Raw genomic sequence first — 15379 nt, forward strand, 5'->3', positions numbered from 1 at the left:
TTTTCGTGCATAACTATTAGTTAATTTCACATACATTACTTAATGCGATCCCTGCATACACACAACTTTATAAGGTAACTTAGTGGGCAAGTGTTATTCCTTTAGATTCAATTGTTGTGGATTAATTTATGACTCTTCTGAATAGCTTGGTACTGCAGTCTTGAGCAGGTGGGATGGGGAGGAAGAATTAAAGCACCTGTAGGAAGGGCAAGAAGACTCCAAAGCACTCTTAGACATATTCTAAACCATTTGATAGTTCTTTGTGGGGCCACTTCCATGGGGAGGGACCCGTGCAAACTGAGTGAATGGTAAAGACGCAGTGGTAAGACTGTGGCTGGCTTCAGGGACCTGTGTGTAGGAGAAGCCTGCCAGGCTTGGCTGCCTGCAAGGTCAGGTCATAGCATAGCCTGAAAAGAAGTCTGAATCAGAGGCAAGAGAAGAAGTTGTACTTGTTGTAATGTCCCCACATCATAGCACAAGCTGTTTTGCACAAGATTTTAAGAGGTAGCTAATAACATTATAACAGCAAAGGTAGATCAGCTCCCTGCCTTTCCAGTTCTTAGTCTCAGATGTTGTGGATAAAATAATAAAACAGAGTTCCTTTCATTTCATTAATGGGAATACTGTAGTAAATTGTCTAAATAAGTGGCTTTAAGCTTGTTAAAGCAATGCATAGAGTTTGGTGGAAAAACAAGTAGAGATTTATTGCAAATTAGCTAGTTCTCAGGTACTATAAAGTATCTAGGCCTTTGGGGAAAACAACAGAACCTTCTCTTCCCTTTTCTTCACTTGTATTTAGTTTTCATTAAATTTTCTGCCCCAAGGGAAAAAAGGGAAAGGATGGTTATATTTACTGGTTTGGGGGCTTTTGTTGTGGGGTGTTTTGTTTTGTTTTGAGACAGAGTACTCCCTGTGTCACCCAGGCTGGAGTGCAGTGGTGTGATCACACCTCCACCTCCCCAGTTCAAGCCATTCTTCTGCCTCAGCCTCCGAAGTAGCTGGGATTACAGATGTCCACCACTATGCCCATTTAATTTTTGTATTTTCAGTAGAGACGGGGTTTCGCCATGTTGGCCAGGCTGGTCTCGAACTCCTGGCCTCATGTGATCCGCCCGCCTGGGCTTCCCAAAGTGCTGGGATTACAGGTGTGAGCCACCGTACCTGGCCATATTTACTTGTTATTTGAGAAACAGTAGGAATTGTGCCCAGGAGGAAAGAGATAGTCTTGTGAAGGTGGGCAAGGACAAGATGATCTTTTAGATCAATAATGTATGTAAGCTCAAATGCTTGCAAAACTATTGTAAATGAAAACAGCCCCTCACATGTGGGTCGGCAGTCAGTTCCCATGGGAAATTTAGTGTTCCATTGAGTGGTCCTGAGATTTCCAGTTAACCTCACTGCACTCTTTAACTATAGTATAGGAGAAATATCAGTAGTACCAAGGTGAATTCTAAGACCAGGCAGTGCAGGGAAGGATATAAAAGAATGATTCCTTTTTCTGGGTTCAGAGTCTGTTGGAGGCAGTTTCAGAAAAAGGCACTCTTCCACTTTTTTGGTACTGTTTTCCCCAGGCTACTCACAATGGCAGTCTGGCTGTCTCCCCTCCAGTATTAGCGTGTAATATAAGATGCTTTCTCTCTTAGAGATAAAGCTACCTAAATAGAAATTTTACTGAATATGGATGACAGATAAATATATTCTGTTAAGGGCACAGAGGGGAAAAGTAAAATAAGAAAGATAATTTTGGTTTGTGATAAGAGCATCCTAATAACTGAAGAAATACAATGGGAAGCAGACAACCAACTTTAGACAGTGGTGATCAGAGTAGGCTTATGAGTAGCTGAAACATGAAATATAAGGAGCCCATGCAAGATCTGAGAGAAGAGTGTTCTTAGCAGAGGGGCTAAGTGAAAAGACCCTCAGGTATGCTGGCACTTCAGGCAGAGGGGCTTAAGGAACAACAACAACAAAATGTTTGAAGGATTGGAGCAGCTAGTGTTGGCACCATGATATGAGTTAAGACTAAAGAGTAGAGGGGCTCAGGACTTTCAGGGTCTTATAGGCCATGGAAGGAAGTTTGAATGATTGGACAGTTTTAAGAAAAGAAGGAAAATGATCTGATTTAAAATGTTTACATTTCTATTCCAGTTACTATATAAAGTTTATGGGGGGCTAGAGTGGGAACAGAAACAGTAGGAAGCCAGGTGTTTTGGACTAAGGTTGTGGCTGTAGAGATAGAAATGAACAGACTTAGGACATATTTGACTTATAGCCCATAAAATTTACCAGTGATTTCAGTGTGGGGATGAGCGACAGAGATGAATCAAAGATGACTTCTTGGTTATGAGTTGAATAGTTGGTTGGATGGTATTGTCAATACTGAGATGAGAGTTTGTGGGGAGGAATAGATTAGGTCAATATTACACAGTCAAACACAAGTGTTACTTTCCCAGTTCTAGAAATTATCACTGGAGCATATAAATTGCATTAGCTTTCACAGCAGATCTAGTACACTGCCAATGTGTCCTCGAACTTAGGAATGATTACATTTCTTGGTCTCCCCCTCCTCCAAGAAATGCTATGCTAAGTTATGTCTCTTCCGTTCTATACTTGATCGGATGGAAAACCTTGGATTCAAGCGCAGGACCTTAGATTGATTCCTACTAAATTTCATCTTGCTAGTTCAGCCTATCAAACCAACTTGTCAAGACCTTTCTGAATTTTTAATCTGCCACCAGATGAGACATAAGTAACACTTGTGTTTGGCTGTGTAATAGAAATTAAGTTTATTTTTCTTAATATGCCTTCCAAGAATAAAGATAAACCAGCAGTCCTTTCACAGACTCATTAGAATGGCAAAGAGACTCAAACCCATCCCCTGGGAGTTAAGTTGAAGTAACTGGGAGTACAGAGCCAGGAAAAGAAAACTCAGGGTTCACTTTATAGCTGTGACATTGAAAGGGGATTGGAGATTTCCTGATGGTGCCAGGGCAAAGCCAGTGCCAATGGATGGAATTTACAGGGAGAAAGATGCCAAGTCAGAGACATTTTAAAAATTGGAGGGCCTGCCTTACATAAAGTTACTGGCAGTATTTATGAGTTGATGGGATGTGTAGAAAGAATTCCTCCATCTCATGGTCACTGAACCAGATGACCTTTCAAGATCTTGCCAACCCTGAGATACATGGATAACTCTTTTTCAGCTTTCTCTTCTTGTCACAACTGTTTGCCTTTTTCTATTTGGTGGTTCTCATGGCAGCTGAAGGGGAGATAGCTGATGCACTGTTTTGGTTCCACAGGTGTCTGGTTTCATAAGTCAGGACCTGCATATGCTGCTAGTTGACGAGATTTGTAAAGGACCTCCCTTTTCAGCACAATGACTGATTGTATTTCTTACATTGTTGTTGTCTTCCCAGGTGACTGTAGGACGAGGATTTGGTGTCACATACCAATTGGTATCAAAAATCTGCCCCCTGATGATTTCTCGAAACCACTGTGTTTTGAAGCAGAATCCTGAGGGCCAGTGGACAATTATGGACAACAAGGTACGGGAATTCACAGAATCCTAATGACTTTTATTTGTTTTTAAATTACTTTTTTTTTTTTTTTGCATAGGTAATTCACGGTATAAAATTCAAAAGTATAACTTCTTCTTTCCTAGCCATCCAGTTTCCTTTTCCAGAGGCGCAGCCACTTCCATGTGCTGCCAGAGATTAGATTATGCTAAAATAATTTCTGTTGATTTGGGTTGAAGTTTGTTACCTTGAAGAGAATACCTGAATTGGGGTAGTAGGTCCTATTCCAGAAACTATACTAAGTTACTGGGCAAATCAGCCTGTTTGAGGTGAAGCTCCCAGAGACCCTGGGAATCTGCAGAATCCGCTAATGCTTCTGGAGTACACTTATGGCTCAGTGAACAGGGGGAGGAGGGAGAAACTGATCTGACTGCACTTAGCTCCTTGCCTTCCTCATTCCTTTCAATCTGAGCAACCTCCCCTGGCTTTTAAAACGTGTTTTAAATGTTGGTGTTCTGAAGATTTCCTTTGAATAATGGGTTTTTCTCCTTTAGACACATTTGAAAACCACTAGTTTAGTGGTAAATGTGTTGAGGGAGGTGCAATAGTATATAAAGCCCAGCAATTAGAAAGTACCTAATGTGCTGGGCGTGGTGGTGCATGCCTGTAGTCCCGGTTACTGGGGAAGCTGAGGCAAGAGGATTGTTTGAGCCCATGAGTTCTGGGTTATAGTGTGCTACGCCGTTTTGGTGTCTGCATTAAGTTCGGCATCAATATGGTGTCCTCCTGGGAGCAGGGGACCACCTGTTTGTCTAAGGAAGGTGAACTGACCCAGGTTGGAAGGAGGGCAGGTCAAAACTGCTGTGCTAATCAACAATGGGATTGCACCTGTGAGTAGCCACTGCACTCCAGTGTGGTTGACATGGTGAAGCCCTGTCTCTATCAAAAAGAAAAGAAAGGCTGGGCGCGGTGGCTCAAGCCTGTAATCTCAGCACTTTTGGAGGCCGAGACGGGCGGATCACGAGGTCAGAAGATCGAGACTATCCTGGCTAACACGGTGAAACCCCGTCTCTACTAAAAAAAAAATGCAAAAAACTAGCCAGGCGAGGTGGTGGGCGCCTGTAGTCCCAGCTACTTGGGAGGCTGAGGCAGGAGAATGGTGTAAGCCCGGGAGGCGGAGCTTGCAGTGAGCTGAGATCTGGCCACTGCACTCCAGCCTGGGCGACAGAGTGAGACTCCATCTCAAAAAAAAAAAAAGAAAAGAAAATACCTAACGTGCAGATATATAAGCACCCAGGATATATGATAAAAATACAGACTATGAGGTGAGAGAAATTCTAACATAAACAGTTCATGTTTAGGAAGTATAACATGTCTTTAAGTACCATTTCATATTGCTTCACTGCCCCAGTTAGGATTTTAACAGTACCATTAGAAGGGAGGATATCCCACAGGTCTGCCCAGCAGCCTCATTTTGCATGCATAAAACTGCTAGATTTAAGCTGTTGTAAAGTATCTTCCTGCTCTAGAATTAAGTTGAGTTGGCACTGTATTGAAGGAGACAATACACAAATGCTAAGTAAATAGGTTCAGCACTTTCAGCAATGCACCATGAGCAGGATAAAAATTGGCACTGGCATTATCTACTTTAACCCCTTATGTAGACAGATGAATCTGAGGCCCAGAGAGATAAACTGCCTTGCCCAAAGCCTTCTCCATAATGAGCCAGGATTTAAGTTTCTCTGCTATGCCCTCTGCAAATACCAGTAAAGTACGTAAGCAATTTGCTATATTGGCTTTATGACGTCAAACAATTAATTATGCATATTTAAAATATAGCTGCAAGGTTTTAAAGCCTCTGTAATAGTGTATATCAAAACAGCTTAGGAAAAGATGTTTTCCTCATCAGAGTAGGCTGTATGAGAGTTGGGATTACAGTATTATAGAGGTGAGTTTTCTGCTGCTGCTTTTCTTAATTATGTGCAGTGTAGATGTGATCCACTTATGGGATTGGCAGATTTTCATAGGTTGGGAAGCCAACAGCTGATCAACTTTAGTGTTATTTAAATGTCAACCACAGGGATACAGAGGCAGCCTGTGCAAGATCAAATCATGACTGTGCTCCGGGCTCGCTCTCCAATGTTTGCTTTGTACCCTTCTTTCTAGGGTTGCTGTTATCATGTGATTCTTCTGAGGTCTCAGTCAGGCAATAGAAAGGAAAGATAGGTTTCTTAACAACCTGTTTAAACTTTTTAGCTGTGATTGTGAGATAACTGATTTTTAAGAGAAGCTAGGACTGGGGTGTTTTGATGGAACAATTCTTACAAGTAAATCCCCCCTCCCCTCTGCACTTTTCTTTTGATTACAGATGCCCTCTTTCTGGCTTCCTCCTGGCATGATGCCATGGCAGCCCTTTTCTGCTGATAAGGGACCTGAATTTCAGCTGTAGGATATTATTGCTGTGGTTGTGTTTGAAGTCATTTGCCAAGTCTCTTTCAAGAGATAGGTGTTTCTAATAAGTTAAAACTCAGAGCTGCATTCTCTTATCTGCTGGAATGGCCAGAAAGTGAGAGCTTACGTATAGATACAAAAATTGCAAGAAATGTTATTTTGATTTAAAATTGGCTTAAAATATAGGGAAAAAACCCTTGGAGGACAGCTAACTCTGCACACAGTATGAGGATGGTTCTAGTTGTGTAGGTTTTGGTCAATACATAAGCTCTTCAGATGGCCATCCTTTGTATTGGTATCCAGCTCTTTCAGAAAATTGGTTGTTTTAAAGTCACAGTATGAAATACCTTAGAGGTTCGGTCACGTCTTACTTGGGCCTTTCCCATTCTTACCCTCCTCTCCTGTTGCTTTTCACCTGCTGCCTGGTGATTCCTACTATTGTTCTTCTGCAGAATCTGGCATTTGAAGTCTCTGGTGAGTGTACTCTTATGTGAACAATCTTTGCTGCTTGGGACAGTCCAGCTTCTGGTCCTCAGCAACTAGAGCAGTGGTTATCAACCCCATTTCCAGTTTTTGCTCTCACCTGGGGTACTTTTTTAAAATACTGATGGTAGTACAATAAAAATGTTCATTCGTCAAAAGACACCATTAAGAGAGTAAAAGGCACACTCAGAGGAAGATGTTTGCTACATATTATAGTCAATGAAGGGCTTATCCTGAGTTATATGCAGAACTCCAATAAGAAAAAGATATGCCCTATTTAAAAATGAACAAGAGACAAGCACTTCACAAAAGGTTGTATCCAATGAAAAGTTGTTCAACCTCATTAATAATTTGGGGAATTTAAATTAAAACCATAATGGAATACCTCTACACATTCACCAGAGTGGCTAAAATTGAAGACCAGTGATGCCAGGTATTGGTAAGGATATGGAGCGATAGAATGCTCTTACTCTGCTGTTGAGAGTGTAAATTGGTACAGCTACTTTGGGAAATTATTTGGCATTATTCATTAAAGTTGAGCATACATACAGCTTTTGACACAGTATTTTCACTCCCAGGGAAACAGCCCAAATGTCCATCAACAGTAGAATGGATAAATTGTGGAATAATCTTATATTGAAACACTATACTGTAGTGAATATGAATGAACTACTATATCTAATAACATGGATAAATCTCACATAATACTGAGTGAAAGAAGACAGACATAAAAGAACACATATATGATGCCATTTATACAATGTTTAAAACCAGGCAATATTAACATGTGCTATTAAATCTGGATAGTAGTCACCTTATTGCCAGGGTGGCTACTGACTAGGAGGCACACAGGGTTTCTGGGATGCTGATAATGTGGGGTTTGTTTTGTTTTTGACCTCGTGGTAGTTACGCTATAATGTTCATTTTGTGACTGTTCATCTAGTTGGTACATTTACGGTTCGTGCACTTTTATGTTTGCATGTTGTACTTTAGTAAAGAGTTTAAAAAATATATTGAGGATACATAATACAATTGCTGAAATAAGACTTGATGATATCAAGTGCTGGCAAGCATGCAGAATAACTGGAACTCCTCAACGTTCAAGTGTGAATATAAAATAGTACCTCCACTTTGAAAAACTGGTGGTTTCTAAGAGTCAAATATATACTTGTCCAATGATCCTATTTCTAGGTATTTACCCAAGATTAATGAAAGCTTATGTTCTCACAGAAACTTGTATGTGAATGTTTCTAGTGGCTTTCTTTTTTTAACTTACTTTTTTGAGATAGAGTTTCGCTCTTTTCGCCCAGGCTGGAGTGCAATGGCGCGATCTCGGCTCCCCAAAACCTCTACCTCCCGGGTTCAAGCGATTCTCCTGCCTCAGCCTCTCGAGTAGCTGGGATTACAGGTGTGCAGCACCATGCCCAGCTAATTTTTGTATTTTTAGTAGAGTTGGGGTTTCACCATGTTGACCAGGCTGGTCTTGAACTCCTGACCTTAGGTGATCCACCCGCCTCAGCTTCCAAAGTGCTAGGATTACAGGCGTGAGCCACCATGCCCTGCCTGTAGTGGCTTTATTAATATTCATCAAAAACTGGAAAAAAACAAGGAATGGATAAACTGTGCTGCACCCATACTACCTTCAATATTACTCAGCAATAAAATATAACTGCTGATAATGCAACAGGGTAGATGAATCTCAGAGGCATTACACTAAGTGAAAGAAGCAAGACTCGAAAGTGTAGATAATAAGATTCCATTTGTATTACATTCTGGGAAAGGGAAGAGAACAGATAAGTAGTTGCCTGGGAATGTGGGAATGGTTGACTACCAAGGGGCACTGTATCTTGATATAGTTACACAACTGTATGTGTTGGTATATAAATGTAACTTTTAAAATACTGATACTTAGTTCCTATCTCAGACCAGTTAACTCACTCTGAGGGTGAAACCCAGGCACTGCTCTTTGTTTTAAACCTTCCCAGGTGGTTTTACTGTATAGCCAGGGTTGAGAACCACTGAGCTACATAAATTATCTAAAGCACTCCAAGAAAACATTGCCTTTAGGTTTTGAGTTTCCACTTTCCTCAATAAAAGCAGCTGGACAGAGATTGAGCATCTAGTGAAGTAATTCCTGTCTAAGCGGATGTGCATTATCCCACCTTTTTCCCATTGGTGGCTAAGAGACATCAGGCAGACCCAGGTATCGTTTTCTGCTGCTAGCATTGTCAAGTGGGTAGTTATGAAAACCAACATCAAGAAAGCCTTGAACAGAGCATGATTATTTAAACTATTGTATTTGAGATCCTCCAGCAGTACTTGATTGTTCTTGTACAGCTATGGGATGTTTGTCCTTTTCTAGTCTCCTTACATGAACAGAGCTGACTCAGGGCTTTGGTTTAAATTATACCACTAGATGTCACCAAGAAGTGATGCATGGGTAAGTATACAAGGATTCAAGGACAAAACGTGATGGAAGAATTTTGAGTTTACTTTCCAGCTTCTAAAAGGGCTCTGAAGGCAATGGGTTAATGTAGAGGATCTAATGGAGGGCTGCAACATATTGTGAAAATTTGCCCCAGCTTCTGTGGGATTCTTATTCTCTTTAGCTGTGGGCTGCTTCTGTAATCTTATTTATTTATTTTACCTTATCTTAGCTTTGGAGACTTTCCTTAAATTTCTGTACTTTGGCATTAGGTAGCCGTTTGTGTCTTATTACTTTTTCTGATACCTTTTTCCTGCATATAATCTAAAATTGACTGTCCTGCTCTAAAATTGTTCTCAGATAGATTGTTCTGGCTCCATCCCTCTCATTTGTTATTTCTCATATGTTGTTTCAAAATTCAGTAAAACTTATCACTCCCCATAGTTTCTCAGGCTGTATAGAAAGGGTGTGAGGAGGTTTCCTAGATGAACCAGGTTAGACCCGATGCACAGTGGGTTAAGACTAATCTTTCTGTATGTATCTATGCCAATCTTTTCTTTCTGTGTAAACCAAGTAATAGAAAATAAAACTGGAAACAAGAGCCTAATGCCAAACCAGAGTTGAGATCTCATCTCTACTTGCCCTTTACCCTCTGTGCCTTGTGGTCAAGCCCCCTGTCCCTCATATTTGTGTTAACTGGGGATTTTTTTCTAGCTGAAAGTAGGTAGCTATAGTTGCCAGTGTAAACATAAATCTTGGTCCCAATTCAGAAGTGAGCATCATCTCTGGCCTATCCCCTGAACTTAAGTCCTCGATATGGATTAAAATGCTCGCCAGTATATTTCAACTCTGAATCTTGCCTTTGTTTCAGGTCTATTTTAGGACCTGTCATCTCCATTTAGCATGCCTTAGCTATCCCAGCTGCACATGATATTCCTTTGCATTTGTAGGCTATGCCATTTAATCCCACATTTACTTATTTGTGCCCTTGTGTTGTCTTTTCCACAGTCAGCTGCTGAAAGTTTTCATGTCTTTTCCACTCAATATATTTACCTTGCATGACATGAGCATAGAATTGAAATGATTGTTGATGAATCAGTTGAACCAAGGCATAGTAATAGTAGTGAACACTTACATAACACGATGCCCGGGCACTGTCTAAATAATTGCCATATGTTGTCTCATTAAATCTGCACAGACACCATAAGGGGAGACTTATTTTCCTCCATTTTATTGATGCAGTAACTGGACCATAAAGAGGTCAAGAAACCCAGCCAAAATCACCCAGCTGCTAAGTGATAGAGCCACATTACAAACCCAGGCAGTCTCACTCCAGGATCTGTGCTCTTAACCTCGATACTATGACTTCTTTAAAACCATAAAAGTTTATTTTATTTTATTTATTTTGGAGACAGAGTCTCGCTCTGTCACCCAGACTGGAGTGCAGTGACACGATCTCGGCTCACAGCAACCTCCGCCTCCTGGGTTCTAGCAATTCTAATGCCTTGGCCTCCCAAGTAGCTGGGATTACAGGCACCCACCACCACACCTGGCTAATTTTTGTATTTTTAGGAGAGGGGAGTTTCACTGTGTTGGCCAGGGTGGTCTTGAACTCCTGGCCTCAAGTAATCCACACACCTCGGCCTCTCAAAGTGCTGAGATTACAGATGTAAGCCACCACTCCCAGACAATAAATATTTATTAAGCATTTATTATATGTGAGTCATTGTGCTAAGTGATTCACATGCATTATCTTATTCATTCCTCACAGGAACAGTATGAGGTAGGTACTGTACTATCCCTATTCTGCAGACAAAACAGGCATGGAGAGGTTAAGTGAATTGTCAAATGCCATGCGGACTATGAACCCGCATCTGAGTCCAGAGCTCCAGCTGTTAACCATTATCCTGTATTGCCCATATATCCCTGTTGGTATTAATTGGCTCAGATCCTATCTGCCATTTGACCCCAGTACCGGATTTAGTACTCTCTTTTTTTTTTTATTTATGTGTGCGTGCTTGTTTACCAGTGTATTAAGGAACCACATCCAGAGATAGCATTTGAACCTACTTCATGGACCTCACCCTTAACTACTGCTTTCTTCACTAATAACATTTTTTCTAGTTTTGGGACGTTGCTCCAGTTTAGGTCAATAGGAGCTAGCCAATTTCAGTTTCCTTTAATGCTATTCCATGTGTTTGAGTAAATTATCCACCAATAATAAGGTGATTCCTGCCTGTTAATATGGCAGTTCTCTGTGGAGGCATGAATGTGAAATATAGGTAAAAAGCCAAAGCACTGCTTAACGAATGCTGTTTCTAGGGATGATAGTTTATGAATCTTTCTTTTCTATTTGTTATCAAGAGTTTTCCTTCTGAAAAGGCAGAAGGTTTTACAGCAGCAGGAGAGAGATTCCATTAAGAAGACGAAAATCACGAAGCTTATTTCTTCTGTCTTTCACTTTCCCCAGAGTCTAAATGGTGTTTGGCTGAACAGAGCACGTCTGGAACCTTTAAGGGTCTATTCCATTCATCAGGGAGACTACATCCAACTTGGAGTGCCTCTGGAAAATAAGGAGAATGCAGAGTATGAATATGAAGTTACTGAAGAAGACTGGGAGACAATATATCCTTGTCTTTCCCCAAAGAATGACCAGATGATAGAAAAAAATAAGGAATTGAGAACTAAAAGGAAATTCAGTTTGGATCAATTAGGAAGTCCTGGAGCTGAAGGCCCCTCAAATTTGAAATCCAAAATAAATAAAGTGTCTTGTGAATCTAGTCAGTCAGTGAAATCACAGGGGAAAGGTGAAGTGGCCAGTACACCCTCTGAAAATTTGGATCCTAAGTTGACTGCCCTTGAGCCAAGTAAGAACACAGGGGCTCCCATTTACCCTGGCTTCCCCATAGTCACAGAGGTTCATCATGAGCAGAAAGCCTCAAACTCTTCAGCATCTCAGAGAAGCTTACAGATGTTTAAGGTGACCATGTCCAGGATTCTGAGGCTGAAAATACAGATGCAAGAAAAACATGAAGCCGTTATGAATGTGAAAAGGCAGACCCAAAAGGGGAACTCAAAGAAAATTGTGCGAATGGAGCAGGAACTGCAGGACTTACAGTCCCAGCTGTGTGCAGAGCAGGCGCAGCAGCAGGCAAGAGTGGAGCAACTAGAGAAGACTTTCCAGGAAGAGGAACAGCATCTTCAGGTACCACACAGAAGGGAAGGGCAAGAGTGGTCTTCAGGAGTGGGGCAGGCACTTCATGAGCCTCTGGCCAGAGTTCTCAGTTTCTGGGCCAGGTACCAAATTCTGAGCACCAAAGACAAGAAATGGAATGGGAACAGTAAACTTTTGAGATCAGGGAAGGGGGACTGAGTAGAGGGTTAAGGCTTCAGCATGCTGATGAGATCAAGAGCCAGCGATGGGGTGCCAAGATAGGGTAAAGTGACCAGCAGAGCCAGCCAGGACATAACTCATCTCAGGATGCAAAGCTGAGGCAACTCAGAACCAACATGAATTCAGGGGGAAGTTAGGTGAAGGTCAAGATGCCGCAAAACCACAGTATAGTCCAATTAAATCAGTTGTCTTCAAGACTTACGTATCTTTGCTCTGTGGCCAAGGCCAAATCACTTAGTCCCAGGGCAGGTACAGGTCAGCTGGTTCCTCTGCCCTTGTACCTGACAGTTTGTTAGCTATAAAGGTTAGTTAACTCTGTAGCTAACCCAGGAGGTGAGAGGCTAAAAAGGCAGAAAATGTTTTTGTTTCTGTTTTGAGCAGCCAGCATGTGATGGGACAGATGCACCATGACTGCATTGTTGGGTTGAATGATAAACCACCTTCCACAGTGCTTATAGTAAGAAGGTAAAATAATGACTATCTTAGCTTTGTAAAGGTAAGACCAAATGTGTTTCCATCCCTGAGTCATTTGCTTCAATGACAAACTCTTGCACAAAGCTTTAGGCTAGAGCAGATCCTGTCCTTGCTCAAAATGTCATTTCCTATCTGGCAGGAACCACACATTTTACTCCCACCCAGTTGCTTAGATAATATTGAATGTCAAGAATTCCCTATTGTTGACTTAGAACTCACACGGACCAGTCACAACTAAAGTGAATAAACTTTTTTGTTTGGGTTGCTCAGGGTAAGGAAAAACCAGAGGTAGTGTTGGCTTATTTCTGAGCAATTTATAAATTTCATTCTGATCTCTGCCATCCCCTTGAACTGGTAGTATTAGCAAAAGCCATGGATTAAATAGGTCTTTTGAGAGTATACACTGCTTCCTTACGTGTACCTTTTTGCTTCCCTTATCCAGCCTAGACTAGTTCTTGAAATTAGTAGAGAGTGGTTTATGTCTATGTGTTTAGTATATCACACCTTCACTAGGACAGAACTCTCTGTAAAGGCTAATATGTTCAGGAACAAGTTACTGTTGATTAATATTTGTGGCTGCTCTGGACATGCCTCAAGGTATAGCTGCAAAATCTTTTTTTTGAACCAAAATGTTAAAGGCAAAAGGATCAGTTTGGATAATTTCTCTGGGTATGAGTAGGTCGTGTACATATTGCTCATAGTGAAGTGTATCTAGTCCCTTGTTTATCAGCTGCATCTCCCTCTGCCCACCAAGCCCTAGGGATTTATCCTCCCCCCATACTATTTGTTTAGAGGCTCATTAAACCCTTGCTGCTTCACACTTTTTTTTTTTTTTTTTTTTAAGTACTCAAATTGCCTGGTACTAGGGAATTCTGGCAGTTATAAAGATGCTTAACAAATGGTTTTTGCCATTAAGGAATTTATCTTGTTGAGGAGGCAAGATGTATCATATACATGATATAATCAGAGAATAGTTTTCAATCAATATAGTAAATTAGAGAACAATTTTAAGTTGGCATATTAAATGGGTAGGTAATTCTTAAGTACAGAAGGGCCCAGAAGTTCTTTTGGAAGGTGCTGGATAAAATAGGTTAATGATAACCTGGAAAGCTTCCACATTGGAGGGGGCCGATGAGGAAATACAAGCTCAGGCAAGGAGAGAGGAAGAGCAGTGTATAAACTGAAGTGGTTAAAGACTCAGAATGAGAGACAAGGTGGCCAGAGTAGAGGGAAAAGAAGCATGCTAGATGTTGTGAGTGCCAGCACTGGGTATTACATCTGAGTTTATAGTTATTTGGGGGCTCAGAAGTTCTCAGTTTACATCCTTTTGGGAATCATGGCATTAGTCCGTGAAGGAGGCTTGGACTGTTAGGCCATAGTATTTCCAGAACAATCCAGTTGGTGTCTTAAAGCTTACAGTCCTGAAGTGTGCTGTATTTGAGCAGATAACTCTGCTCAAATTCTTTACTGCCAACAGCTTGAAGTAAAACCGGAGATTTCCCACCTGCTCCCTCACCCCTGTTGTTTCCAGATGCTCACACTAGCTGGTCTGCTCTGCTTGTTGCTGGATTGTGTTCCTTTTTTCTTTTCCCTGCAGAGAAACCTTCCATTTTGTTTTGGCTTTGCAGGGTTTGGAGATAGCACAAGGAGAAGAGGACCTGAAGCAACAGCTGGCCCAGGCTCTGCAGGAGGTAACTTTGCCATAGTACTAAGATTATAGTGGGCTGTGGAGTGGGGAGCAACCAGGCATCGCGTGACCATTGACTGCCTCTGCTACTTAGCGCATACCTCTGTGGTATCTCCAGTCTGTAAACAGAGCAGGTTGCAGCTCCTCACACCATCAGATCAGAGATTTGGAGCCTTACAAACATGCCAGACCTCAGCATGAAAACTTAGATTAAATCTGATCTGAAGTTGCTCTGGTGAAGATGGAATGGAGTGTTAGCAGTTAAGAGGCTCTCTGGGGAAGTGGCTCCACTTCCAGAAAGGTGAGGGCAGCAGAGGGAAAATGTGAGATATGACTTGGCCACCAGGCCCGTGAAGGCCTCTGTTACCACAATGTCCCTGAGCTGTAGCCAACCAGAAACAATTCGAGAATGTTCCAGTTAAGCATTTTAGGCCAGATTGAGAATGTGCAGTTTAACAATCAACAAAACATATCAATTTATTGAAAAAGTAAAGCTCAACAGGACTAAAATTCTCCTAAAAGATTACCTGTAATTTATTTAATTTAACCTAACTACTCTTATTTGATTATTTTTGCGTGTGTGCTCCTTTGCATCTTTAAAACCTACTTTGTCTTCTACCTTTTATGTATTATGATTAGTAGTTCCATTTAGTCAGGATGGTTCAGATCTCATTGGAGAGAGTGAGCAAATTGCATAGGAATTTGTTCAGGGGAATTTATCCTTTTATCGTAAACCTACTTCCCAACCTTACAGTGCTAACAGTCATATTGTATTGTAAGCACGACAGGGTGCCTACCTTGATCTCCTTTAGGGTTTCACAAACAGCTTTGGAAAGAATTAGATGAAAATTAATTCAATCTTTTTAGAATTTTATTTTTTGAGCTTGTTTATTTTCTAGGGTGGGAGAGTAGGCGTGTTTCCCATTTGGAGCATTATTAAGTTAATATTC

At 41.2% G+C, this 15379-nt stretch overlaps 1 protein-coding gene across 5 annotated transcripts in view; it reads left to right on the forward strand.

Annotated features, from left to right (window-relative positions):
- RNF8 (ring finger protein 8) overlaps positions 1 to 15379 on the forward strand; it is a 36832-nt gene that overhangs the window by 1852 nt on the left and 19601 nt on the right. For all 5 annotated transcript variants that reach the window (XR_005243009.2, XM_007972745.3, XM_007972748.3 and 2 more), the window contains exons 2-4: positions 3417 to 3545; positions 11345 to 12079; positions 14371 to 14433. Coding sequence is in view for 4 of the 5 variants with exons in the window: in XM_007972745.3 (XP_007970936.2) it covers positions 3417 to 3545; positions 11345 to 12079; positions 14371 to 14433 (927 nt within the window). In the remaining variant the exon portion in view is untranslated. The remainder of the gene's footprint in view (positions 1 to 3416; positions 3546 to 11344; positions 12080 to 14370; positions 14434 to 15379) is intronic.

The sequence above is a fragment of the Chlorocebus sabaeus genome, chromosome 17, assembly GCF_047675955.1.
Source record: "Chlorocebus sabaeus isolate Y175 chromosome 17, mChlSab1.0.hap1, whole genome shotgun sequence".
Classification (NCBI taxonomy): domain Eukaryota; kingdom Metazoa; phylum Chordata; class Mammalia; order Primates; family Cercopithecidae; genus Chlorocebus; species Chlorocebus sabaeus.